The 25,093-nt window shown below is 32.5% G+C and overlaps 3 protein-coding genes across 6 annotated transcripts in view; 2 read left to right on the top strand and 1 right to left on the bottom strand.

Moving 5' to 3' along the window:
* The window catches only part of LOC126747804 (DDB1- and CUL4-associated factor 5), a 36,018-nt gene extending 22,575 nt beyond the window's left edge, over positions 1 to 13,443 (bottom strand). The window contains exons 1-3 of the mRNA XM_050456677.1: positions 13,161 to 13,443; positions 5,358 to 5,601; positions 5,039 to 5,308 (exon numbers count right to left, since the gene is read on the bottom strand). Coding sequence (XP_050312634.1) covers positions 5,039 to 5,308; positions 5,358 to 5,601; positions 13,161 to 13,356 — 710 coding nt within the window. The 5' untranslated portion in view covers positions 13,357 to 13,443. The remainder of the gene's footprint in view (positions 1 to 5,038; positions 5,309 to 5,357; positions 5,602 to 13,160) is intronic.
* LOC126747854 (proteasomal ubiquitin receptor ADRM1 homolog) overlaps positions 1 to 25,093 on the top strand; it is a 421,821-nt gene that overhangs the window by 90,190 nt on the left and 306,538 nt on the right. The gene's annotated exons all lie outside the window — the stretch shown is intronic.
* Positions 20,867 to 25,093, top strand: part of LOC126747911 (ER membrane protein complex subunit 7 homolog) — a 325,016-nt gene continuing 320,789 nt past the window's right edge. The window contains exon 1 of the mRNA XM_050456880.1: positions 20,867 to 20,879. The gene's annotated coding sequence lies outside the window, so the exon portion shown is untranslated. The remainder of the gene's footprint in view (positions 20,880 to 25,093) is intronic.

Here is a 25,093-nt window from a genome sequence, read left to right on the forward strand (position 1 = left end):
GAGGCATTTATACAATCAAATTTCATTAACCATTCATCGACGTCTGATAATGTGCCCCACATTTCCAACGTTGATGCTTCCCAGATTATTTTGGCCAGTAAAAAACTCATAAATAAGTTAACATCTGGTGTAGACGGTGTGCCTAGCTTCTTGGTTAAAGATTGCATTCGTCTCCTGGCTGATCCGCTGACCTACATTTTCAACTTTTAAGTACTGTCAACAGAACAGATTCCTGAAATTTGGAAGACTGCTAAAATAATACCTCTTTTAAAAGCTGAGGGCTCTGATCAAATCGTGAACTACAGGCCAATCTCATTACTCTGAAACTTCTCAAAAATTTTCGAAATTATCCTAAATCGGTCGCTATTTAGTCACGCAAAAGAACTCATCTCTGTAGACCAGTATGGATTTTTTAGCAGGCGATCTTGTGTTACTAACTTATCCTGTCTGTCTAGCCACATCTGTGAATCACTTGATGTTAATACTCAAGTCGATGTTATTTATACCGACTTCCAAAAAGCCTTTCATCGGATAGATCACTATATTTTGCTGCATAAATTAACTCAGTATGGTTTTTCAGGGAGATTATTTAATTTATTTCATTCCTACTTGATTGGTAGATCTCAATATGTTGAATATGAGGGCTTTAAATCGAAACTTTTCAACGTAACGTCGGGTGTGCCACAGGGCTCGAACCCGGGTCCGCTCCTGTTTAGTTTTTTATAAATGGCTTGATTGAGTCACTCACTTGTCATAGGCTGGCGTTTGCCGATGATTTAAAGCTATATTGTTTGGAGGATTGTGTTTTTCTTCAGAACTATCTAAATACATTGGAGGTGTGGTGCGCTGTTAACAGGTTAGGCTTGAATGCGGCTAAATGTAGCGTGGTCAGTTACTCTAGATCAAAAACACCCTTAAATTTTAATTACTTTATTAATCATACTATTTTGAGTAGATTAGAGCAAATTACTGATCTTGGTATCACCTTTGACTCTGAATTTACATTCGTTCCACACTTCAACAACATAGTCAAGTCAGCCCTGAGAAGGCTTGGGTTCATAATTAGAAGTTCTCAGAGTTTTACTTTGGAATCTACATTAAGACTGCTTTTCTGTTGCTTTGTGAGATCAAAATTGGAGTTTGGCTGTATTATATGGAACCCGCTCTATCAGAATCATGTTGGTCTCCTTGAATCTGTTCAGCATAGATTTGCTAAGTTTTTGGCCTTCAGGCAGGATGGCATATATCCGGTTAGAGGGTTTGATCATCGGCAACTATTGGAACGCTTTAATCTACATCCATTACATCTCAGAAGAATGATCTTCTCTGTAAAATTTCTGCATGGGTTACTGAATGGATTCATTGATAGTCCTGTGCTTCTTTCTGGTGTACGTTTCATGGTGCCTAGGCTTAATGCTAGACATCCCCTAACATTCTTTCTGCCAAGGCCTCATACTAACATCCTGTTGAAATCGCCACTATATACAATATGCGCTATATTTAATCGGATCTGTCACATGTGCGATATAAATTTATCTCCGGTTCATGTGATTGTCGATATCTTGGTGGATCATTACTCTTGGGATTAAGACCCATGCGTTTAAGTTATAGTTAGTAGGTATATTGCAGTTAATTTAATTTTGTTGAATATGTGATTATCTTGTTAAACTTTTATAATTGGGTTTTTATATCATATTAATAGTTATTTGTTCTAATTTTTTGGATAACTTTTGAGATTGTGACTTTACTTTACTTTTTTTCTTTTCTTTTCATTCTTTTAGGTTTGTTTGTGTGTGTGTTTTTTAAACTATATTTTTCATTGTTTTGTAACTGTTTCCTGATATTGGGCAAGTTGCCTGTTGGAAATAAAGGCTTATTATTATAATTATTATTATTATAAGCTAAATCGATATTTGATTTAATGGTGGACCTTAATGCTTTAAAGACATTGTAATCAACAATGGATTTTGTTTTTTTCCATCTATTATGTAGCCTAAATTTTTCCTTTAGGTCTTTTACAATTTGAGAGGTATACCAACTAGGCTAATCATATTTGCTATTAAGCTTTTTAAACAGAGGGACTGATTGCGCAATAGCGGTATTTAATTTAGTGTAGAAGCTAAATACAGCGTCATTAACGTCAGCTATATCATGTAAGAAGTCCCACTGAATCTCAAAAATAAGTTGATATAACAATGGAAAATTGGCTTTTCTAAAGTTATAGCCCACACTCTGAGAGCCTCAAACTTCCCTTGACTCTGGATGTCAACTCTTACAAAAATAGAAATAGCAGGATGATAAGAGCCTTCAGGAACTAGTGGAAAACCCCTAGTAACCTGACATATACAATTTGATAATACCAGGTCACAGATTCTGTTGTGAGTATTTGAGATAGTGTTATATTGATGCAAGTCAAAAAATGACAAGAAATCATGTAATAACGTTAATTTCACATCAACACCCTGTGCTGGTACCTGCAAATTAATGTTAATATCACCAATGATTAGGACCTTACGGTTTTGTATACAATCTAGAGTTGAGATATAGTCAAAAAGAGCCTGATACAATTCCGTGGGCGAGTTGGATGGTACATAACAAACAAATACAAAAATAGCATTAGAGTCCCTACCAATTTGTATTCTATTATTTCTTACATATTTGTATTATATTAGATATATTTATTCTATTTTTATTTTTTTAGCTTTGTCAAGCACATTTAATGTTATGACAATAAATCATATTTGATTTGATATAATTTTCGATGCGAACTAACTGGTTAAGAAGCTCTTTAATCACTGTAATAAAGATCTGTGGACTCCAATATGGTCAAGTTAAAAATCGGAGCCACATGGTTGACACGGTCAAAGGCCTTGGAAAAGTCGGTATAGATAGAATGCACCTACCACGTTGTGTGTGTTCTGCACACAGAACACACACAACTAAAGAGGTTCAACTCTGCAGAAAACCAAACTGGTTATCTGAAATATCCTTGTCAAACAAGGTGCCAAGACAGTCACAGATATAGGTTTCAAGAAGCAAGGTATAACGCTGACAATATTTATTGCCCTGTATTTTGGAAAAGGCCTTCTTTCCAAAATGCATGCCATCTTCTTATTAATCTCGATTTCTAATGATGGAGAAGATATTTTTTTGATTGACTTGAATTTAAAAAGCATTCTTAACAGGAATAAAGGTCCAATCCCTTACAGTCAATTATATAATTTCGTTTTAATCTTCTCCCGAAGATGCTAACATCGTTAGCGAAACACGTGTCGAGAGTAAAAATCAAGAGTTTTGGTTCGTGGTAAAACTGTCTCGTAATTTGAGTGTCACACCAAAGGCTCCAACTATAGGATTAATGGAAAAGTTATACATGCGAATTGGTGACCAAAGACGAATACGTGTTTTGCAGGTAAATTTCTGAAGAAAACTATTTGCTTCTAGCCAATGTTTTGAATTATATTTAATTAATCAAATACAATTTGAAACGTTGACTTGAAACAAATAGTTTTCTTTACCAATATACCTATAAAACACCACTTCTAATTAATAAAAAATATAATATTATTATTAATCGATAAGGTTATTTTGGATAGGTCAGAGGCTCTTGTGCAATAAATATTCTTTAAATAGATTTATAATTGTAATACTGGATTTGCCTTTTAAACCATCGAGGCTGACATCCTTCAGTATGTCAGGCAACTTTTGGTTTAGAGTTTGCCATACTACTAAGCATGTTGCTTAAAATTTAGGCTTATTACGGTTGTAGTTACGCATGTGTAAATGGCTTCAATCTGCTTCAGTTAAATTTTTCTTGTTCGAAACTCAAACACACTCATTTTTTTTTTAAAAGGATCGAAATTGCTGTTAGATTATTTACCATTATTTATGGGACACTCTGTATATAAAACCCAATGGCTGTCTACAGATAAAAGTTTATACTGGAGGACCAAGTATGAAAGAATCAGCATTGTGGTTGTGGAAAATAAAGTGATGATGATGATCTGAGGGAAAAGACTGTCATATATACACAACTCGAATGCTAAAGAGAAATTTGGTTGTATTGAAAATGGGCGATACTCAGGGACATATTTTTTAAAATTTTTCTTTGACTTTCGGACTAGGAAAATTTAACTTAACCTATTTTTTTTTTTAAATCTGCTGTTAATTATATACATTATTTATGGGACAACCTGTATACAGTTTTTGTCAACGCTCTATCAGAGGGATGTACCATCCCATTCTTATACAAATACATAATTAGACTTAAATTACATAAATTAGACTTTCACGAAAATATTCAAAATCTTATTTAAAAAACAAAAACCAGTTTCTTAACTGTTCATTTTGTTTTATTTATATATTTGGCATTTGATATAGGTACATTGCACTATTTAAGTTAATTTTTAAAGAAAATATATATACAAAAAATACAATTCATTACAATGGTATCCAATATTAAAGTTATATTCAAAAACAGGAATCCCTCCTAAAAATAGCACAGAAATCGTTTTAGTTCTCCGCATTATATACTGACGCTATTAATCCTTTTCGATGTGTTTTAGGAATGTGCGCGATACTATTTCCGAATATTTAGCATTAAGCCCCAGAGAAATGTTCTAAAAAGAAAACATAAAAAAGAAAAAAAAAAAAAAGCACAAAAGAAACAAAAAAACAAAAAAGAGAAAACAAACCTACAAACAAAAAAAAGAGAGAGAAACACAACCTCGTGAGAGTTAAACTTGTCTATAAAAGTACTAAATTATTTAAAAATAGTTCCCAAGTTACTTAAATAGTAATAATAGGATTGATAATTTTTTATATTAAAATTTCTGCCATGTTAGTTAAATTAGTAGATAACTATAGGCTAAGTGTATTGAAAATACCCCTTTTTCACATTGATTTAATCTTATTTGAGATATTGTATTATTCTATTTTGTGTTTGAAAAATAGATCTTTCATCAAGGCCCTTTTTCCGTTAGAAGTAAAATTATAATCAATTCTTAATAGAAATTATATACTCGGTAGTACTACTTACTCTTTAGGTTTTCTACAGTCCCACAAGGCTATACCCTCTTCCGAATTGGCTGACACAACAAACCTTGGATTAACAGGGTTGAACATCACAGAATGAAATCCAGTCTTTTGTCTGGCAAGTACTTGGGCTTCTTGGCCAGTGGTTTCTCTTATATCGTATAATAATAATCTCCCATCGTCACCTGCCGTGGCAATAATTTCATCGTTTTGAGGGTTTATACTCAAACCATAAACGGGCTTCCTATGAGGCAATGCCACTAAGGGGTTTCCTCTAAAAGCAAATTTGTTTTAATGTATAACAAATCTAATAATTTGCTTACGTAAATATTTCATGAACGATGACTTGATCATCGTTTCCTCCGGAAAATATCCTTTCGTTTTTCGAGTCGAAAGCCAAACAAAATATGTTGCTATTATGAGTTTTTTTCATGGAATTAGGCACGGTTTTGGGCTTTAGGCCGGAGTCTCTAGATTCGACTTTCATGTGGGATCCTGCTAGAGAAAGTCCTCTGTCAAACACCGCCTCAGAGAGGTTCCACAATAGGACTCTTCTGTCATCACCACCTGCAAATAAATTAATTAAGTCTTTATTATGGTAGAAAAATCATTTAAAGTAAACAATTTACATATCGCCCATTTCAAAAAGTTCTTGGAATCTGAGATAGCAGTGGGTCTAAAATATTACACTAAGGGATAAAAACAGTACAAGGGATACCATTTTTAATCTTTTGGAAAGACTGTTCTTGGGCCTTAATTAGGGATAGATGGCTGCGGCAGTGAGTTGCGATTTTTCTAAGGCATTTGACTATGTGGATCGTGCACTACTGCTGTAGAAGCTTTCTTGTTATGGATTTAGAGAATGTGCTCTTGATTGGCTTAAATCTTATATACTGATAAGACAACAAGTAGTTGCTTTGATTCTTGGGTTTCGCAGGAGTCAGTGCTTGGTCCTTTACCGTTTCTTGTTCGCATAAATGACCTAGCTTTCATCAGCATGAATGGAACCATTTTGAATGGTTCAGAACCACATTGTTTGCTGTTTGATACTACAATGGCTAGGAACAAATAACACTACATTGGGAGAAATAGTTCAGAAGATCATGTAATGCAAAGAAGCTCACGTTTAACAGCACCAAGACAAATATAATTATGGTAAAATGAAAATCCTGCAGTCTCCCTCCACTTATTTATTAAACATGATTGAGTTTTTTTTTAATTCCCGACATGATGGACACCACTGTGTCCGAAAGATGTCGGGAATTTAAATCAATTATATAATTTCATAATAAATATCGGAAAATATATAGGAAAGTCATAGAAACTGCCAAATATAATTACTATCAACAGCGTATTTTAATTTCAAAAAATAGATCAAAGGAGTCCTGGAGAATAGTCAACAAATTAAGAGGCAAAACCAACTCATCATCTCAGACTTCAATCCTTGATGCTAGCCAGATAAATGAGTTTTACTGCAATATTGGACATAACACGAACTATGATGCTTGCACTGATCATGTGTATTTTCGGGAATACTTGGAACATTTGTCTGTTTTGGATGCTTTCTTTTTTGCTCCGGTTTCATCATTAGAAATTCAGGAATTATTTGGACAAATTAAAAATAAAAATTCTTCTGGGTATGATGATATCTGATTGAGAGTGCTGTTAGCTCTCCCAGACACAGCTTTGGAGGTTTTGGCCGAAGCTATTAATTCTTCATTTTTAACAGGTACCTTCCCTTCTTGTTTAAAAAAAGCTTGTGTTATCCCTTTATGCAAAGGTGGAGATGCAAATAATGCTTCAAGCTTTCGACCAATACCTCTTCTACCAACCTTGTCAAAAATTGTGGAAAAACTTATTAAAAGTAAGGTCCTTTCATTTTTAAATATACACAACTTTATAAGTGTACAGCAGTTTGGCTTTCAGGCATCCCTAAGCACGACTGATGCTATTTTCAATTTTTTGGAAAAGTTATATCTTAGACTAAAAAATGGTGATTGTGCTGCCGCAGTTTTCTGTGACTTGTCTAAAGCCTTTGACTGTGTCAGCCACTGTATACTGTTGAGTAAATTGGAGGCTTATGGATTCAGGGGAATGGTCTTGGAGTGGTACCATTCATATTTGATGGGAAGAGTGCAGACTGCCAACTTTCAGGGCCAAAGCTCCAATGAAATGAAGACTAGCATAGGTGTCCCTCAAGGATCAGTTTTGGGACCTCTCTTATTGTTAATCTATGTTAATGATTTGCCTCATATTTCAATAAATGGCGATTTTAACATCTTTGCAGACGATACCACCATTGTGTGGCAAAATAAGAATTGTGAGCAGCTTGAGGCAAATATTCGGATGGATTTATGTAAGGTAAAAAGATGGTGTGACGCTAATAAGCTGTTCTTTAATATTTCTAAAACAAATATTTTAAAATTCAAATGTGCATTTAATGATGTCTTTTTAAGTAATAATATAGTATTGTCTGCTAATGTGAGCAAATTTCTTGGATTGTATATTGATTCTGGGTTAAAATTTTAAAATCATATAAGCACATTATGTAATAAAATTGCCTCTGGCTGTTATGCTCTTCATGTCATTGTGAATAATTTAAACAGCTCAGTGGCTAGAGCTTCATATTTTTCTTTAATTGAATCCCATCTTCGTTATGGTATTTGTTTTTAAGGATCATGCTCTCAGTATGTCTTTAATAAGGTATTTATGTTGCAAAAGAGGGCTATGAGATGTTTATTTAGGGTCGGTCCTCGAGAGACTTGTCGTCGCATATTTGTCAGACACAAAATTCTTACTTTGTACTGTATTTTCATTTTGGAAACAGTCTGCCTGATTTTTAAAAAAAGATAATGGCGAACTCTCGGGTGAACTAAATGTGAAGAATATAGGTTATAATACCCGGCTCATGCCTCTTATATCAGATTGCCAATCCCCCTTTCTTGTTAAAAAAGGGCTACTATAGCCTTATAGAATACTTTTCTGAAGTATTTTAATACAAATTATTAAATAGGTTTGCAATTCACATCTTTTAAATTTAATTTTATTACCTTTATTTCAATGTATTCATGTATTATTTTTTTAGTATAACATTATAATTTTATTGTTTTTTGGAAAAAATTTTTAAGTATGTATATTTTATGACCCTTCACTCTGGTGATGGTTGTACCTGTTTTTTTTTTATGACTGGCTATTTTTAGCTTGATTTTTTGTTGTATAATAACTATTATAATAACTAGAAAATTTTTGTAACACCTTTATTTTATTTTATTTTAGTTATAACTGTATTTCTTAAGCTTTGTTAACAACAATGCAAATTTGTTTTGACATTAAAGCATATTTTCATTTGATTTGATTTGATAATGCAATGCTAAGAAAGAGGTTGACCTCTGTCATCATTGAGGATCACTGTAAGCTTTTATTCAGGAAAAACAGAGACTTACATTGGACCTGTATTTTTATTTTATTGACTTCAGAGTTGGTTCCTAAGAAATACAAGGGGATTAATGGGTCTCACATGAATGCATTTACAAGATTTAGTTCTAATAACTTGGGACTATTGATACTTAAGAGTGCTCTTATGAAACATTCAATCATGTATGAGGGGATCAAAATACACAACCACTTGTCTTTAGAATATAAGAATATAAGTGATAAGAGGTTTAGGAAATTAGTTAACACATTTTTATTGAGCAAGCATATTATAGGTTAAATGAATTTTCTAAGGACTAAAGACTAATGTGATGAAATACTTGTATTGTTGTTTATGTATTTTATGTATTATATTGACTATTTTATTACCAACAACTACGTTTTATCATTTTTTGGTGACTTAATGATAATAGACTTAATGATAATATTTGTTTGTCTTGGTGAATCAAATGTATATTTTTTTACTTTTTTTCCATTAGTTTTATCTTTTTGACGATTTTAGTTTCTGTATTTTTTTTTCTTCCAGTTTTATATATGTAGTGATTATAATTTGCATCTAATATTAGTATATCGCATTTTGTCTTCAAATTAAATTCAAAATCCAGTGCCAACAAATTACATGGGAATTGTTTGTATTAACTGCTTCAATTTATGTCACCAAATTATCTGAGAGAGATTTTAGGTATCATATAAAACTTGGAGGACTGCTGATATTATTCACTGAAGTCACAATTGTAGGTTAAAGATGAAGAACATATATATTCTCTCGTTGATAAAGATGCTGACATTGCCAAAATTGGTGAGCAAATTCAGTCAGAGCTGCTAGAAATCAAGAACTTAAAAAAGCATGTCAAAGACAGAGACTATTGACTACTTACTTAGAAGATGAAGTAGAGGAGAATGAGAAGAAATTAGTGGAATCACTTAAACAGAAAACCCAAGAACCTAGGATTTAAGACAAAACCTTGAAGAATTGGATGAGGAAATTACTTCAAATTAAAAAGGAACTTGCTGACTTAAATGAGAAACAGAAATATGGTGTATAACTATCTGCCTGCTGGAGGTTGATAACCACTCATACTTGAATCAGGTTGTCCTATTAAAAAACGACATATCGACGTCTATGCGACATGGGACACCACCAACAAAGAAACATGGGACCGACCAACAACAAGCATCCTCAAAAAACAAACTTATTGCAAAAATAATTTCAACTAGTTACATTAAAATATTCATCCAGAGTGTAACAGGCCTTTGAGATCAAGATTCCTTTCTTAAATCTAACAGGATCTAATTTCAAGAGGAAAGTGGTTAAAGATTTTCTTATCCATATGAACCAATGACTTTTTTATTTGCTCTTTGTGTAGTATGGGTAATTTGAAATGTAAGTGAGCCTAGTACCAAAAGAATTCTCTCCTATAATTTCGTTTTTATGATTTTTGATTCTAAAACTTGCCGTCTGTAAGATATATAAAAAACAAAGTGTTAAAATTATATGTTTACAAAAAGTGGATGGCATGACTCACAATAAAAGGTTAGATATGTGGATAACTCTGAAAGATTTGCTGATTTAGAAATACAAGACAAACTACAGATGTTGAATTTGGAACATGTATAGAAAGCTTACAGAAAAATTTTATTCAGATATCATAAAAATTATCTCTTTAAGTATAGAAAAATTAGAATTGACTCCTAACCTAAAGAACGGTATAGGTAAATAGAATCATTTATTAAAATATAAGGAAAATGGAACTATAAAATAAGAAAACCGGTGATGTGTTAAAAATTGTTAAATTGGTAAAAGGCTTATTTAAGGAAATTAGAGATCATTTTCTATATCTGAACAATATGGATTATAGTTCCTTTGATCCTAATCCTTTTGTATGTAAATGATATCTGCTCATTACATTACACAATGGGGATTGGTAACCATTTGTCACTCTTTGCTGACAATAATTGTACTTTGTCATATTATTATGAATCTCAGGCTCTATAAAATGACTGGTATGAGAGTAACTTAATGTATCAAAGACTAACATCTTAAGTTGTTTAATCCTCTGGTCTCTTATACTTTGAGGGTTATATCTAAAGAATTGAATCATAGTGAAGTTAGGATGGTATATTTTGCTTTAATTGAAAGTAACTCAAGATATGGTTATAGAATAAATATCTATTTATTCAAATTAATATTATAAAAAAGCAATTCAAATTATGTATAATATTGAAGTAAGCAAATTGTTACCATACAATAAACTGGATAATCACCAACCTTTGCTTTCTCGAAATATAATAACATTTATGTTAATGTAATATAATGACATAATTATGTTATAGGAGAAATACAAAACTGTTTGTTTCTGTTTGTTGTAACAGTATTAGTTTATTTAAATATGTATGTAACATTTAAACAAGTAGCTATATATTTTTTACCTAATTTTAGTTGCAGCTTATTCCTGCTAATATTAATTTCATTTATTTGTATAGCTTTGTAAATAACACGTTTTCATAATAAGCATGATTTGATTTGATATAATATGGTATATAATAACAGAGAGCTAACTGCTAATTACATTTTTTTTTCAGTTAATTTTTCCACTTATTAATAAATAGGGTAATCCTGATCCTGAAAATATTTGCTATTAAATTTAAGAAAAGAATTTCCTCAACTGTTTTGGCATCTTATATTATGATAACTCTGTTCAATTAAAAGTTTTGTTATTAAAAGATTTCAAAAATGTGGTTAGGTTAATCTTTTATTTTCTAACAAATAGGGACTTCACAAATTGGGAAAAAATCTGAGACTTTTCAGGTACAATCTTTTCTAATTTAACATTAATGAATTTCAAAGCATTTATTTGGGTCAAAAACTACAATATAATATAATACAAATCAATACAATAATATAAATACATTATTTTACATTTCTGGCATTGTACATTATCAAGTATTTTCAAAGACAATTTCTTAGTGCCAATAAAAATTATTAATCCTTATTCAACAATTCTTTGACAATTGAAGTTACAAATTATTAGTCTCAAGTTTGTGTGTCTATTATGTCTAACAAGTATGATAAAAGGCATATTAATTTTTATCATTTAGAAAGTTCACTCCTAAGTCTACTTCCTAGTCTGAGTTTACATAAAATTCAAATACCTGGAATATTAAACCTGTTTTCTAAGAAAACTAAAAATAAACATAAATTAAAGTCACTAATATTTCATTCCTAATAAGAATTGTTTGAAGCAATATTTCTAAAATGCAAATATAATTCAGTTAGAGTCACCCCTGGTCTTTAAGATTCTCTGATGTCAGGTGAAATTCTTTTTCATACCTGCTTCATATACATAGTATTAAATTAAACTTCAACTTACAGGTCTCAGATATTTTAAATATAAGGTCAGAGGATGACATGTTTTTTGTATGTACTAGGTTACAATAGTAATTAGTTAACACTGTCTACAATAATTGGACTTTTGAGGTAAAACGTTTGAGTCAAGTTTATAGAAAAAAATATAGGTAGGAGAAATATAAAAAAAGTATTAGAAGCAACTAACAATGGTATATTAAAAATAAAGTTTAGTTATAAAATGGAAGAAGCCATTCTGTCAAAAATATTGTGATTGTAGAATTATTCAGACTGTTAATAAAAACATATCTACAATAATCATTCAAACATTTCTACCTTAAGAAAATAATGAAGCAAATCAACAAGTTTCTAAAAAGGTACAAGATATAGGTACCACCCAACTGAGCATGTTTGTAGTGAAAAAATAGTACAATAAATAAAAACTATTTTATGAATGGCTGTATTTCCCATTAAAAAAATCCATGCCTGAGTATAGCAAAGGAAAATAAGAATATTCAGCCAATGTCATTACAAATACTATTAACTCATTACAAAAACCATTCATATTTTAGAGATAAGTCCTATTCCTATTTTTAACTTTACAATCATCTATAATTTATTTTCCATCTGGCATGAATCTAACATAAGGCTTCCTGAACAATCCTTCTGATAAATGTTAATGAAATTATATATTTGTATTTAAATATAGGTTTTTCTTATATTGTTGATTTAAAATATTTACTTACTGCCAACTTGTATTTATTTATAATGTCTTTTTTTTACTTTGAAACAAGCTTATTTTAAAAATGAATTAAGCTTTTTAAGAAATAAGAACTGTAAAGCCATTGCCTCAAAAATATTGTGATTACAGAATAATTAAAGGTCTTTAGATTATTATTAAAAATATTAACAACAATCTATTAAGCAAAGGATTAATCAATGAATCATATCAAAGGGTGTTTTAAAATATACCAAACACATTGAAATAGTTCAAGGTTAAGAAATTATGACATGTACTACCCAACTAAGCAAGTTTGAATAGAAACTGCCACCCACACAAAAATTATATCATTATTGGGCATATTTCCCATGGAAAATTTAACTATCTTTAAAGCAATTACATATAAAATTAACTTAACGGATCTATTATCGTCAAAGTTATTAAAAATATGCTCTGATAATACATTTATTTGACTTAATGGCAACCATTTTTCTTGATGGAACCTGTAAATTTGCTTATGGACAATCGGTTTTTAAACATGGAAAAACATGGTCCAGAACGGAAATATCCAGTTTTTCTCATTGCACGTTAATAATAAATGAATTATTCAGAAGTTTTAGTGCATACCTGAGGCCAATAGTTCACCCTCAGCGGAAAATTCGATGGCATTCACACACCCATAATGAGCAAACAGATCTTTCCGGTAAAAATTCTTTGCTTTCGCCAATCGTTCCTTAAAAATCCTATTTTTTATCACTAAACTGCTGTCGTATTGTCGATTCACTATATATTTTAAAGGATTTATCACCGAGGGCCCCGCCATTGGTGAACTTCTTCTTAATAACCAGACCGAAAATGCACTTTTGTTGACAAAAACGTCTCTCACTGCTAGACTGAGATCGCCAGTTGTCAAAATCAGCTGGTTTTGTTGTTGGCCTACCTGTTCATCGAATGTTGACCGTTTTTCTATTAATGTGGCAGCATGGCTTATACAGGGTGTCCTAACGAAAAGATCACACCCCCTATTGTGACTCTCCTGTTATATCTTCGAAAAAACTTATTAATTCATTTTCATTTCTAGGAGAGCGTTTTTTTTTCCTTTAGCCGTATACAGGATGATGAAAAAATAAAATATTGAATTATACAGGGTCTCACGACGAATAAACGCGATCAATATATCGAAAACTAATTTTTCAAAATTTGGCAACATGGCACAGTCGATGGGGGGGGGGTCACAGAACTAAAATATTTTGACAGTTGTGACGTTTCCCGTTATACCAGAAGTAGATGTCAACTTCGTTATTTTAAATGGAACACTCATTTTTACATTTTTGACTTTCACGTGAAATTCTAGGTATATTTTGTGTATAATGTCCTATACCGTTTTTGACAAATTTTAGTTTCATGTGAAAAATTATGTTTATAAGCCCTAACATAATTACCGATTACTTCCTTTTAGTAGCCTTTAATTATTGGTTAGTTTTGGTTTTACTTTAAGACCACTTAAAAGACTATTTTAATATTTGGCTAAAAAAAAGATACAGGAGGGTCAAAAACTAGCATTAATAATTAAAATGGAACAATCATTTGAAGTCAATTTTTTTAAATGAAAACCCTTAATTTTTATTATTTTTTCATAAAGATGACTAAAAATAAGGTTAATTTTGTATAAGGTTATCTAGTCCAAAAATTGATAGTTTCCGAAATATTGGCAGTTTAAATTTGGCTTAATATTAAAAGCCGCATAGTAACACGGCTCAAGGATTGATGATGAATTGGCTATGACGATTGTCATAGTAACCACTAGAAGCGACAGTAAGACAATGGATTATAACAGGAATGTCAGTATTGCTTGTAATTTCGTAATTTTTTAAAAACTAATATGCCGGGGCGATTAAATTATACACACGAAGATTATTTAAATTTGTTTATTATCTATGGAGAATGTAACAAAGTTTTATCGAGAACATGCCAAATATTTGCATTGATAGATTCCCAGAAAAACAGAAACCATCATGTTGCGCTGTTAGGCGGATAAAAGAAATTTTAAAAATTTTGGCACTGTTAAGGGGAAAGCGCAAAAAAGAAAACCACTTGTTTTTTTTTTTTTTTTTTTCAAGTACTTTATTGTCGAAAATTTGGTACATGTACACGAATTTTATTGACAAAGCTTCAGAAAATAAATACAATCAAAACAGATTTTACAAAACCAATATAAAAAATTTTATACAAAATAAAAAAAATGCAAGAGAAAAATGCTACAAACAAAATCTTTATAAAACAAAATATATGCATGTAGACAAAGGTAGCAGAGATAAAGGGACACATAAAGGTATGTTCAAAATTAAAATTAACAGATTAAAAGCTTAGCATCTACTACACAACATCATCAGCCTTAAAAAAGTCTTCAATCGAATAAAAGGCTTTTAGAAGCAAATATGACTTCAGTTTACAACGAAACTGTCACTAAAAACTGAACACATATTAAACATGCAGTTTCCAAAATAAATAATGATGGTAGGGTCAAAATACGGCTCTCTTTGAAAAGATTACCACAATGCGTTCTAGAATGGGCCTTAAATAAACTTCTGACAGCCCTCTTTTGCAGCACAAAAACAGACAGAAACAGATAATTTAAACATGCACCCCAAAATGGAAGAGCATTTTTTAAATGCGACTCGAACAAAGCAAAGTACACATCACGAGCAACATCTATCCCCATTTCATGAACGGTTGCCCTAACAGAGAAGCAGCCAGAAGCAAGTTTTTTATTTAACTTTATTATATGGTCAGAAAACTTTAAATCTTTATCAATGACTAAACCAAGAAATGCAGAATTGTCTACCATGTCCAATGCGTTCTCACCAAAATCAAGACTCTCAGCTTGAAAATTGAAACCAATAATATGGGACTTTGACATATTTAAGCAAAGTTGATTGGAATCACACCATTGCTTCAATTTCAGGAGATCGGCTGCAACATCTCTGACAAGCTGCTTGGGATCTTTATTCGACCATAAAACCGTTGTGTCGTCAGCAAACAATGTAAAATGTCCACATATGCTAAGAGTAATAAGATCATTAATGTATAAAAGAAATAGAAGGGGACCAAGAACTGACCCCTGTGGAACACCACAATCCACAGACGCCCTACCAGAAAAGTCACCATTAAAGTACACAGACTGCTCGCGACCAGACAAATAGCACTCAAACCACTTCAGTTCAACACCCCTAACTCCATAAGCAGAAAGCTTCTGAAGCAGTATCCTATGACTCACACAATCAAAAGCTTTGGACAAGTCACAGAACACCGCCGCAGTCGCCTCTCTTCCATTAACACCCTGGAGAAGTTTGGACAAGAAATCAAACATAGCGTCAGAGGTGCTTTTCCCTGATAGAAAACCAAATTGTTCGCATCTCGAAGAACCCCTTCCCCCAGAAGAAACTTTAAAAGACGATCCTTCATAAGTCTTTCAATTAACTTAGATAAAGTAGACAAAATTGAAATCGGCCTATAGTTGGATGGACTAGAACAATCACCACCCTTATAAAGAGGTAAAATTTTTGCTAATTTTAAGCAAAGAGGAAATGTGCCTGACTGAAATGAAATATTAATAGCATCAGAAAGAGCCTGAATAGCACTCAAAGGAAGTTTTCCCAATAAATTCACTGAAATACCATCGTCACTAGATGCCCTTTTCTTTTTCATCGATCCTATAGTGCAAAAAATCTCCCTGAGAGTAGTGGGGCTGAGGTAAAATGAGTTTCCACTAGTGGTAGGTCAAAATTTGAGAGGGTCATAAGTGGAAGAGAGACCCTTTGTGAGGATATCAGCAACCGAACAAAAGTACTTATTTAATATGTCAGAATCAATCTGCACTTCTTGAGAGCCATTACTTTTGGACCCAACCTCATTAACAATTGACCACGCTTCGCGTTTCTCATTGGAGGAATATTTCAAACGTTTGGAATAATAGAGTCTTTTCGCTTCACACACAACTTTCCGGTAAACTTTTCGATATCTCGAGAATAGCGACAATACAAAATTATTTATCGGGTAGAACTTTTTTAAAATACCAAAAAATCTAAGATTACGACCGGAAATGCGAATACCAGGAGTTAACCATTTTTTCCGGTCCCTAAATCGATTTTTTAATGGGTGAACGGGAAAGTATCTATCAACTAACTTTGAAAGACATGCGTGAAATGAAGCAAGAGCATCCTGCTCACAAAATATTGAGTCCCAATTAAAAGACCGACATCCTGCGTCAAAAGACCGGAAGTTCCTTGTGCTGTAAATTCTACCCAAACCTCTGGATTTGTATCTTTTTCTGAATGGCACCTGAGCCAGGATGGCATTATGATCAGACAAAGCTGGATCAAATACATTACAAATTACATTCTCCTGTATATTGGAGGCAACATAGTCAATGTTTGTTGATGTGGTACCTGTTACACGCGTAGGGCTGTTAACATGCATAGAAATATTAAAAGAGGAAAGCAAATTAATTAAATCCAATGTAGCCCTATTCTCCCCATCTTCAAAATCTATATTAAGATCGCCAGCAAGAATTATAGTATTTTTAGGAGAAAATTTTAAAAGGAATTGTTCAAGCCTATCTAAAAAAGTACTTATACTACTATTTGGGGAACGATACATACACACAATATAATAATTGGCTTTACCAGAATAAACAATTGAGAATTCAAACTCCTTTTCGACACTAAGATCATCAAAATCGCCAAGACCAACAAAGCCGTCGCAAAAACATTGATGCACAAGAGTCACAGTGCCACCATATCCAAGGCCAGCCCTACAGAATTTGGAAGCTACAGAGTAGCCAGGAAGGGAAATTGGTTCCTCATTTCTCAACCAGTGCTCAGTAAGTAAGACAATGTTTGGAAAATTTAAACTGTCTAAAAGTATATACAAATCATCAGATTTACCGCGCAGTGATTGAATATTCAAAAGCATAATAGAAATGCATGCGTCAATGTTGCCTACCCTAAAAAAGAAGAATTAACCAAGGTATCAGCTGAAGTAGAGTTAAGAGTAAGAGGAGAACTATCAGAGTTAGAGCCACTGGAATGCTTATCAAAATTAACATTAGATAATGGAACGGGGGAGAGTACAAAATTTCTTTTTAACGCATAACTAACAGTAACAAACAAAACCAGACGAACACAAAGAGCACTCTTACTAATTCTAAATTTATTATTTTGAGAGTTATTGCTGAAAATTCTTACTGAAGCCCTTTGGGATTTAAGAAATCTCTTACAAATAGATACCACATGAAAATAATTAAACTTATTTGTATCATCGTAAGATAAGCTTAAAGTTAAATTAGTGAATTTACCCAAAGAAAGTAAACCATAAAAGGATTGACAGTCAAAATCAGTTGATCCTAAATCTAAGCAAACAATAATATTATCCGTACTAACATAGTCAGTGGTTAATTCAAATATACGGTTTGCCATCTGGGATAAAGTATAGTTGGAGTGAACTTCACCGTGAATAGAATAGATCTTAGAGTCCAAAGAATGTGTCATCCCAGAGGCTACACCTCTTGCAGTCTGATCACCAAACACCAGGACCTGCTTTCTGCATACATTGACAGGATTACTTGTCACAAAAAACTCTTTAACATCAGGTACTGTTAAATTCTTGGTACTAGAAGGATTGTCAAGTTCTGTACTAAGTGTACAATGAGTGTCAAATTCGATATCCGAAGAATCCTGGATAACTTCCTCGCGTGAGTTAGAGGCTTTAAATACCTCCATGTCATTTTTGAGAGAAGCTATTTCACAAGAGTATGATTGATTTTCTGCTTCAAGAAGTCTAATTGAAGTAATCATTTTTTTGCATATCGAATTAGCTTCTTCTAGATCTTTCTGGAGTAAAGATATTTTTTCCTTCTGATCAGAAATAGAAATTTTCAAAAGCTCTTCATTCAGCATTAATTTATCAATCTCAGATCGCAACTTAATAACCTCTTCTCTTTTGTTATTTAATTCCTCAACCATTTTGCGCTCTGCTTCCAATATATCCTCCTCGAAGTCCTGAGTTAGTTTGCGTTCTTTTCGAAAAGCATTATCCCTAGATTCTAGTTCCTTATGCAAATCAGTCACCCTATCCTGTAGAAAACTAATTTCATCATTTTTAGATAATTCTAACTGTTCAATAAAGATGTTCTTTTCATTTAGCGTGGATTGAAGCTCGGCAACCAATTTAAGTGCATTATCATGCTCAACGGATTTTACAGAATTAGGTGAGGAAGCAGTTGATTTGCACACATCAGAACAAAAAATTTTTGTTTGTCCTATTTTTTCATGTGACAGAAAATCCCTTTCCAGATAGCTTGGGTGAAAAACTCCCAAACATTCAATGCATAAATAATTATTAAATGTTTTATTAGCACAGCATTTAAATTTACTTTTTGGCTCCATACCATACATTTTGTGTGATTGTAAATACTTCTCAGAGAATGACCCCGTAACACCAATTCATTTCATGGAAGCAAGAAACATTCTAGTCTCAGAAAATCACCCAATGGTATTTGTACACAAAATCTTTATTTATATGATTGCATTCCAAGTTCTTTTATGGAAATGAAATCACACCAATTTGTCACTGTAATTTACAGTAAGTCAATTTGTTTTTACATCACGATTTAGAGCGCACTTCACGTAACATACCGACCAAAAAAAAACCACTTGTTGACGGTGAAAATATTTAAATTGCAATTTTGGGATATTTTGCAGCGTATCCTAAGACGTCCTTAAGACAAGTAACTTCATAAACTAGATTCTCTAAAGACACAATACATAGGATTTCGTTGAAACATAACTTCCACCCTTATTTAGTATCTTTGGTTCAGCATCTTAGAGAAACAGATTTGCCCTTCTGCAGTTTTGTGAATTTATCTTAAGAATGGTACAGTTTTTGGATGGCGTAATTTGGACTGATGAAATTTTTTAACAGACATAATTTTCATGTTTGGAGTGATTCAAATCCTTATGCTGTGAGATCACAAAATTATCAAGAAGTATGACAGTTTAATGTTTTTTGTGCTATCAGAAATGATCAAATCAATAAATTACACTTTTCCGAAGAAAACCTAAATGGCCACTTATAAAATGGTCACTTATAAATTTAATTCATATTATGTTTAAATTTTTAAGTCTGTATCAATTTTTACAGGAGAAGGATATTTAAATATTCTAGTGGGCTTAGATACATTTACCATTAGCAGCACACCGAAACGTTTATTACCAACATGATGCTGCACCACCACACAGAACCCTTCCTGTAATGAGATTCTTAGACGCATCATTTAATGACAAGTGGATTTCCAATAACGGACCTATTTTGTGGCCTCCTGGTTCTCCGGATTTAACTGCCCTAGAATAGTTTATTTGGGGTACAATAAAGATTATTGTTTATTTCAATCCATTAACAACGCAGCAGGATTGTATGGAAAGGGTTAGACAAGCATTTGAAAATTAAAAAGTAAAAACTACGAAATTACAAGCCATACTGACATTTCTGTTATAATCCATTGTCTTATAGCCGCTCCTAGCTTATGACAACCATCATGGCCAGCTAATCAACGATCCTTCAGCCGTGTATCATGCGGCTTTTATTATTAGGTAAAATTTAAACTGCCAATAGTACTTGGGAAACTATCTATCAATTTTTGGACTAGATAACCTTATACAAAGTTAACCTTATTTTTAATTATCTTTATGAAAAGATAATAACAATAGACGGTTTCGATTTGAAAAAATTGACTTTTGATAATTTTTTAGTCTTTTAAAGTGGTCCTTCCTTTAAAAGAAAACCAAAACTAACCAATAAATTAAGGCTACTAAAAGAGAGTAATCGGTAATTATGTTAGAACTTATAAACATAATTTTTCACATGAAATTAAAAATATATTAAAATTATACACAAAATATACTTACAATTTCACGCGGAAGCCAAAAATGTAAAAATATACAGGGTGTTCCATTTAAAATAACGACACCTACTTCCGGTATAATCAGAAACGTCACAACTGTTAAAATATTTTAGTTGTGTCGATGGGGGACCACGTTGCCAAATTTTAAAAATTGTAGAAAAATTTGCTTTCGAGATATCGATCGCGTCTATTCGTCGTGAGACACCATGTATATAAGATTTTTAAATGGAAACTCCAAGTTTTGTTTAATGAAGTATATTTCCTATCGTTCTTAAAGCATTTGGGTTCATAAAATTCGAATAACTTTGTGTACTAGTGGTGCCTTATTGGGACAGTTTTTTTTTTCACAGAAAACAGACCAAGGATTTTCCTCTTTGTGTTCTGTGTTTGTGATAAGTTGTCTGTCAGTCTCGCATGACTCTTTTTACACGTGTTTACTTATGCATGAGTTTTAAAGAAAAAAACCTCATGTCACGTAAGTTTTTTGTTTTATTCTTTTAAATATTAGTTTTAGTGTAGGTTTTTGTGAAAATAATTATGGTTTTTTTATTATAGAAGTATCATTTCTTATTAAAATGAATGTGGTTCCATTTGTGTCTACTAGGCCATAATAATATATCAATTGGGTACTTTTCTTATTTTTAGGAAATTATTATTTGAATTTGGGAAACATGACCTCTGACTTGGCATTTACTATGTTGGATGAGATCCCGTCCGATTCGGGTTCCATCACTTCAGAGGCATCATCACAGGATGAAATCGATGCAGTTGACGCAGATGAGTTGAATCCAATTCAAGAAGACTTGCTAGAAAATATGCTTGACTCGCCATTGCCAACCAACGGAGAAAGTTTGGACTATGACAGTGAGGATGAACTTCCTTTATCAACATTTATACACCAGTGGACTAGTAATTCAGAACAGGCTAATATCCCGCACAGTTTTGAACAAACCAGTGAACCAAATATCCCCGAAGATGCAGAATCGTCTATTGATATATTTTTCTATTTGTTTACAAAAGAGCTTATAGAAAAAATTGCATTTGAAACAAATTTATACGCAACACAGGTGACTAATAATAACCGTTTTATTCCTACAACTTTTGAAGAAATTAAGTGTTTTCTGGGAATAAATTTGATGATGGGACTAACAAAGAAACCCAGTTACAAGGACTATTGGTCTTCAAAAATGCAAATGAGAGATCCTTTTATATCGTCGGGTATGTCACGTGACCGCTTTAGTTGGCTTCTCAGACACCTCCACATGAATGATAATTCCATTCAACCAAAAAAAAACGAACCTGGGTATGATAAGCTGTACAAAATTAGACCTTTACTAGAAACATTGTCGCATACATTTTTAAACTCTTACAAGCCACAAGAAAATCAAACAGTAGACAAATCAATGGTAAAATTTAAAGGACGGATTAGTTTTCGCCAATACTTACCAATGAAACCTATAAAGCGAGGATACAAAATTTGGATAAGAGCCGGCTTTTGTGTCACAATTCTAAGTTTATACTGGTAAAATTGATACCGTTGAGAGGAATCTAGGCTCAAGAATTGTCAACTTGACCCGTTTTTTGATAGGAAACTACCACAGGATTTTTTTTGACAATTATTTTAATGATATCCAACTACAAAAAGATTTACTCAGGGATAAGATTTACGCCTGCGGGACCATTAGAAACGGAAGAAAACTGGAACCAAAAGATTTAAAAGAGGACAAGGTTATGAAGAAAGGAGATTCGGATTGGAGAATTACAAACGAGGGCATAGTCTATCTCAAATGGATGGATTCAAAATCAGTAATATTTTTAAGTAATTTTCATAATCCCGACGATGTTACCACTATTTCAAGAAAACAAAAAGATGGGACCTCGAAAGAATTTTCCTGTTTAAAATTAGTTAAAGATTATAACGTACATATGAATTATGTTGATAAATCAGATATGCATATTGCTACGTATAGAATTGACCGCAAGTCTAGAAAGTGGTGGCATCGTCTTTTTTGGCACTTTTTAGACCTTACTACTGTCAATGCATACATTATTTTTAAAAATCGTGCGCCGTGCAAATCTATTACTTTAAAAGATTTTCGCTTTGCTGTGGCTTGTGGCCTTATAGGAGCAGTTCCAGAAACTCCACAAAGAGGCAGAAGAAGTTCAGATCCACCCATAAATAAATTTAAAGTAATAGTGCCGTCAGAGGTAAGATACGATAAAGTTGCACATTTACCCGTTCATGGTCAGAAGGTTCGTTGTGCACATTGCAGTACTAGGTCAAAACCACATCATACTAGGTGGTTTTGCAGTACGTGTCAAGTTGGACTTTGTTTGTCTGATAAATTCAATTTTACGCATTTCATAAAAAATAATGCATTCATGTACATTCCTAGTGGTTCCATAGTGGAACCACATCTTTTTCTTTTCTCTATGTAATAAAACTTATTTTTTGAGTCATAATTTCATTTTATTTATCCCTTTAAATAGTATTTCCTAGAAAAATTTTAAAATATTACCTTCAAAAAAACACGAAATAATTCAGGCCACAAAGGGTTAATATACTGATAATAATGTATTGCAAAATAACCAATGGATATCAGCAAGAACATCTAGCATCAGTCAGTGCCATCGTATGTTACCGAAAATTTTTTTCTTCTCAAATTGTTAAGTTACCCTCCTATACTGTATTTCTAATAGGTAGAGAGCAATAAAATGTAAATTTCCGAGAGTTTTATAAAACACTCTTAGTGAGTGAATAAAGTGTGAAAAAAAGGTAGGGTAATATAAAGAGCTGTACTCTTACATACTAAACTGTAGGTGTGATTTTTTAATGTAACGCAGATTAGCATAATATTTCATATACTAATTTGGCAGGTAATGTAAACTTCATTGTACTTCCGCCAAGTAGTCGTTGTGAAAAATATTTTTTTAAAAAACCTCGTACACGTCGATTTTATTTTCGAGGAGGATAATTTTTAATAATTTTTAATGAGCAAAGCACCTTCAAATAATGGTGGTAAATCACCCCTAAAATCTTAAATAGAAAGAAGAGTCGTGTGAGAAAGTTTCTCAAGTTTGAAGCCGCTGCTATCATTTCTCTGGATATAAGAACTTTTCAAAATTATGAAAATACGAAAATATGAAAAAGAATGAAACACAGGCATTTTGAGTAATATTTATCTAGTTCAATCTTGTTAATTTCATTTTCCAAAGAGGTGCCAAAATAATCGACTTCAGCCTTACAGACTCTCGTAGGGGAGAGGATGAAATAATCCCTAAAATTCATTCAAATCAAAAAATGCTTTATTGTTTCTTACAAAGTTGTTTTAAACAAAGTTTAAAAAAATATGTACAAGTTTTAAAGAGTCAGATTAAAACTGTCCTGTCCTAATAAACATACCATAACTTACAAAATAAAGGTGCTAAAACTGTCGTAATTTTTCTTAAAAAAATACTGGCAGTCATACATTAACAACAAAATACCTAAACTAAAAAATAACATACTCGCAGAACATATACATATACAGGGTGTCCAAGATAAGGATCCTAAGCATGGGGATCTCGGTACCTGTTGGAGATACAGCTTCGGTTAAATTAGGAAAAAGTTGTGCACTTTGAAGTGTATTTACATGCCGTTGAGAAACTTCAAAAATGTTCTTTTCCATGGCCTTCTGAGATATTTGGAAAAAACGGAAATTTGCCAATATCGATTTTATTTTTCCCTGCTGACAAATGCAAATTCTCTATTTTTTTAGCATATTTTTTAAGTAAGCTTTGGAAACAAATGCTTTGACGTATGTAAATACCTGTTACCGAGTCTGTCATTTTTCTTAATATCTATTTAAAGAGTGATGAAGCTAAATGAAGCATTGATTTGCATTGTACAATGTACTACTTATAAATAAAAAAATGTAACCAGTAATAGACAAATGTTTTATGATTTTTCTAACGATATGCAACAAATAATGAATACATTTTAAAAATAACGAAAAAAGCAAATAAATTAACGCATTTTATAAATTTAATTTAAAACAGGTGTTCAAACAGGTTTCCATTATTTTCTAGACATAAGTATGATCTTCTTACAGTAGCAGTTAAAACATCACGCAATATCTCTGGCGTAATACTTTGAAAAGCGGCCGTCACACATTCTCGTAACTCCTGCTCAGTTCCAAAAGAATGTTGATAGACTCGGTTTTTAATAAATCCCCAAAGGAAGAAGTCCAAAGGGGTTAAGTCCGGGGATCGCGCTGGCCAAGACACTTCACTGGAGGTTCCAATCCACTTTTCAGAAAAACGCAGCGAAAGGTACTGCCGAACTTGCCCAGAATTATGTGCAGGAGCCCCGTCTTGTTGAAACCAACAGCTATTGACTTGTGCCAGAGGTAAATCATCTAAGCAGTCTTCTAAATAATTTTGCAATAAATTAAGATATCGTTCCGCTGTTAATGAATAATGGTAAATAAATGGACCTAGTATTTTGGTTCCTAAAATTCCACACCACATATTAAACCCAAAACGTTGTTGATGTCTAGATATTTTCTTAACACGCGGATTTTGTTGGACCCAGTAATGACTATTGCGGCGGTTAAAGATA

The sequence above is a fragment of the Anthonomus grandis genome, chromosome 2 (genome assembly GCF_022605725.1).
Source record: "Anthonomus grandis grandis chromosome 2, icAntGran1.3, whole genome shotgun sequence".
Taxonomy (NCBI): domain Eukaryota; kingdom Metazoa; phylum Arthropoda; class Insecta; order Coleoptera; family Curculionidae; genus Anthonomus; species Anthonomus grandis.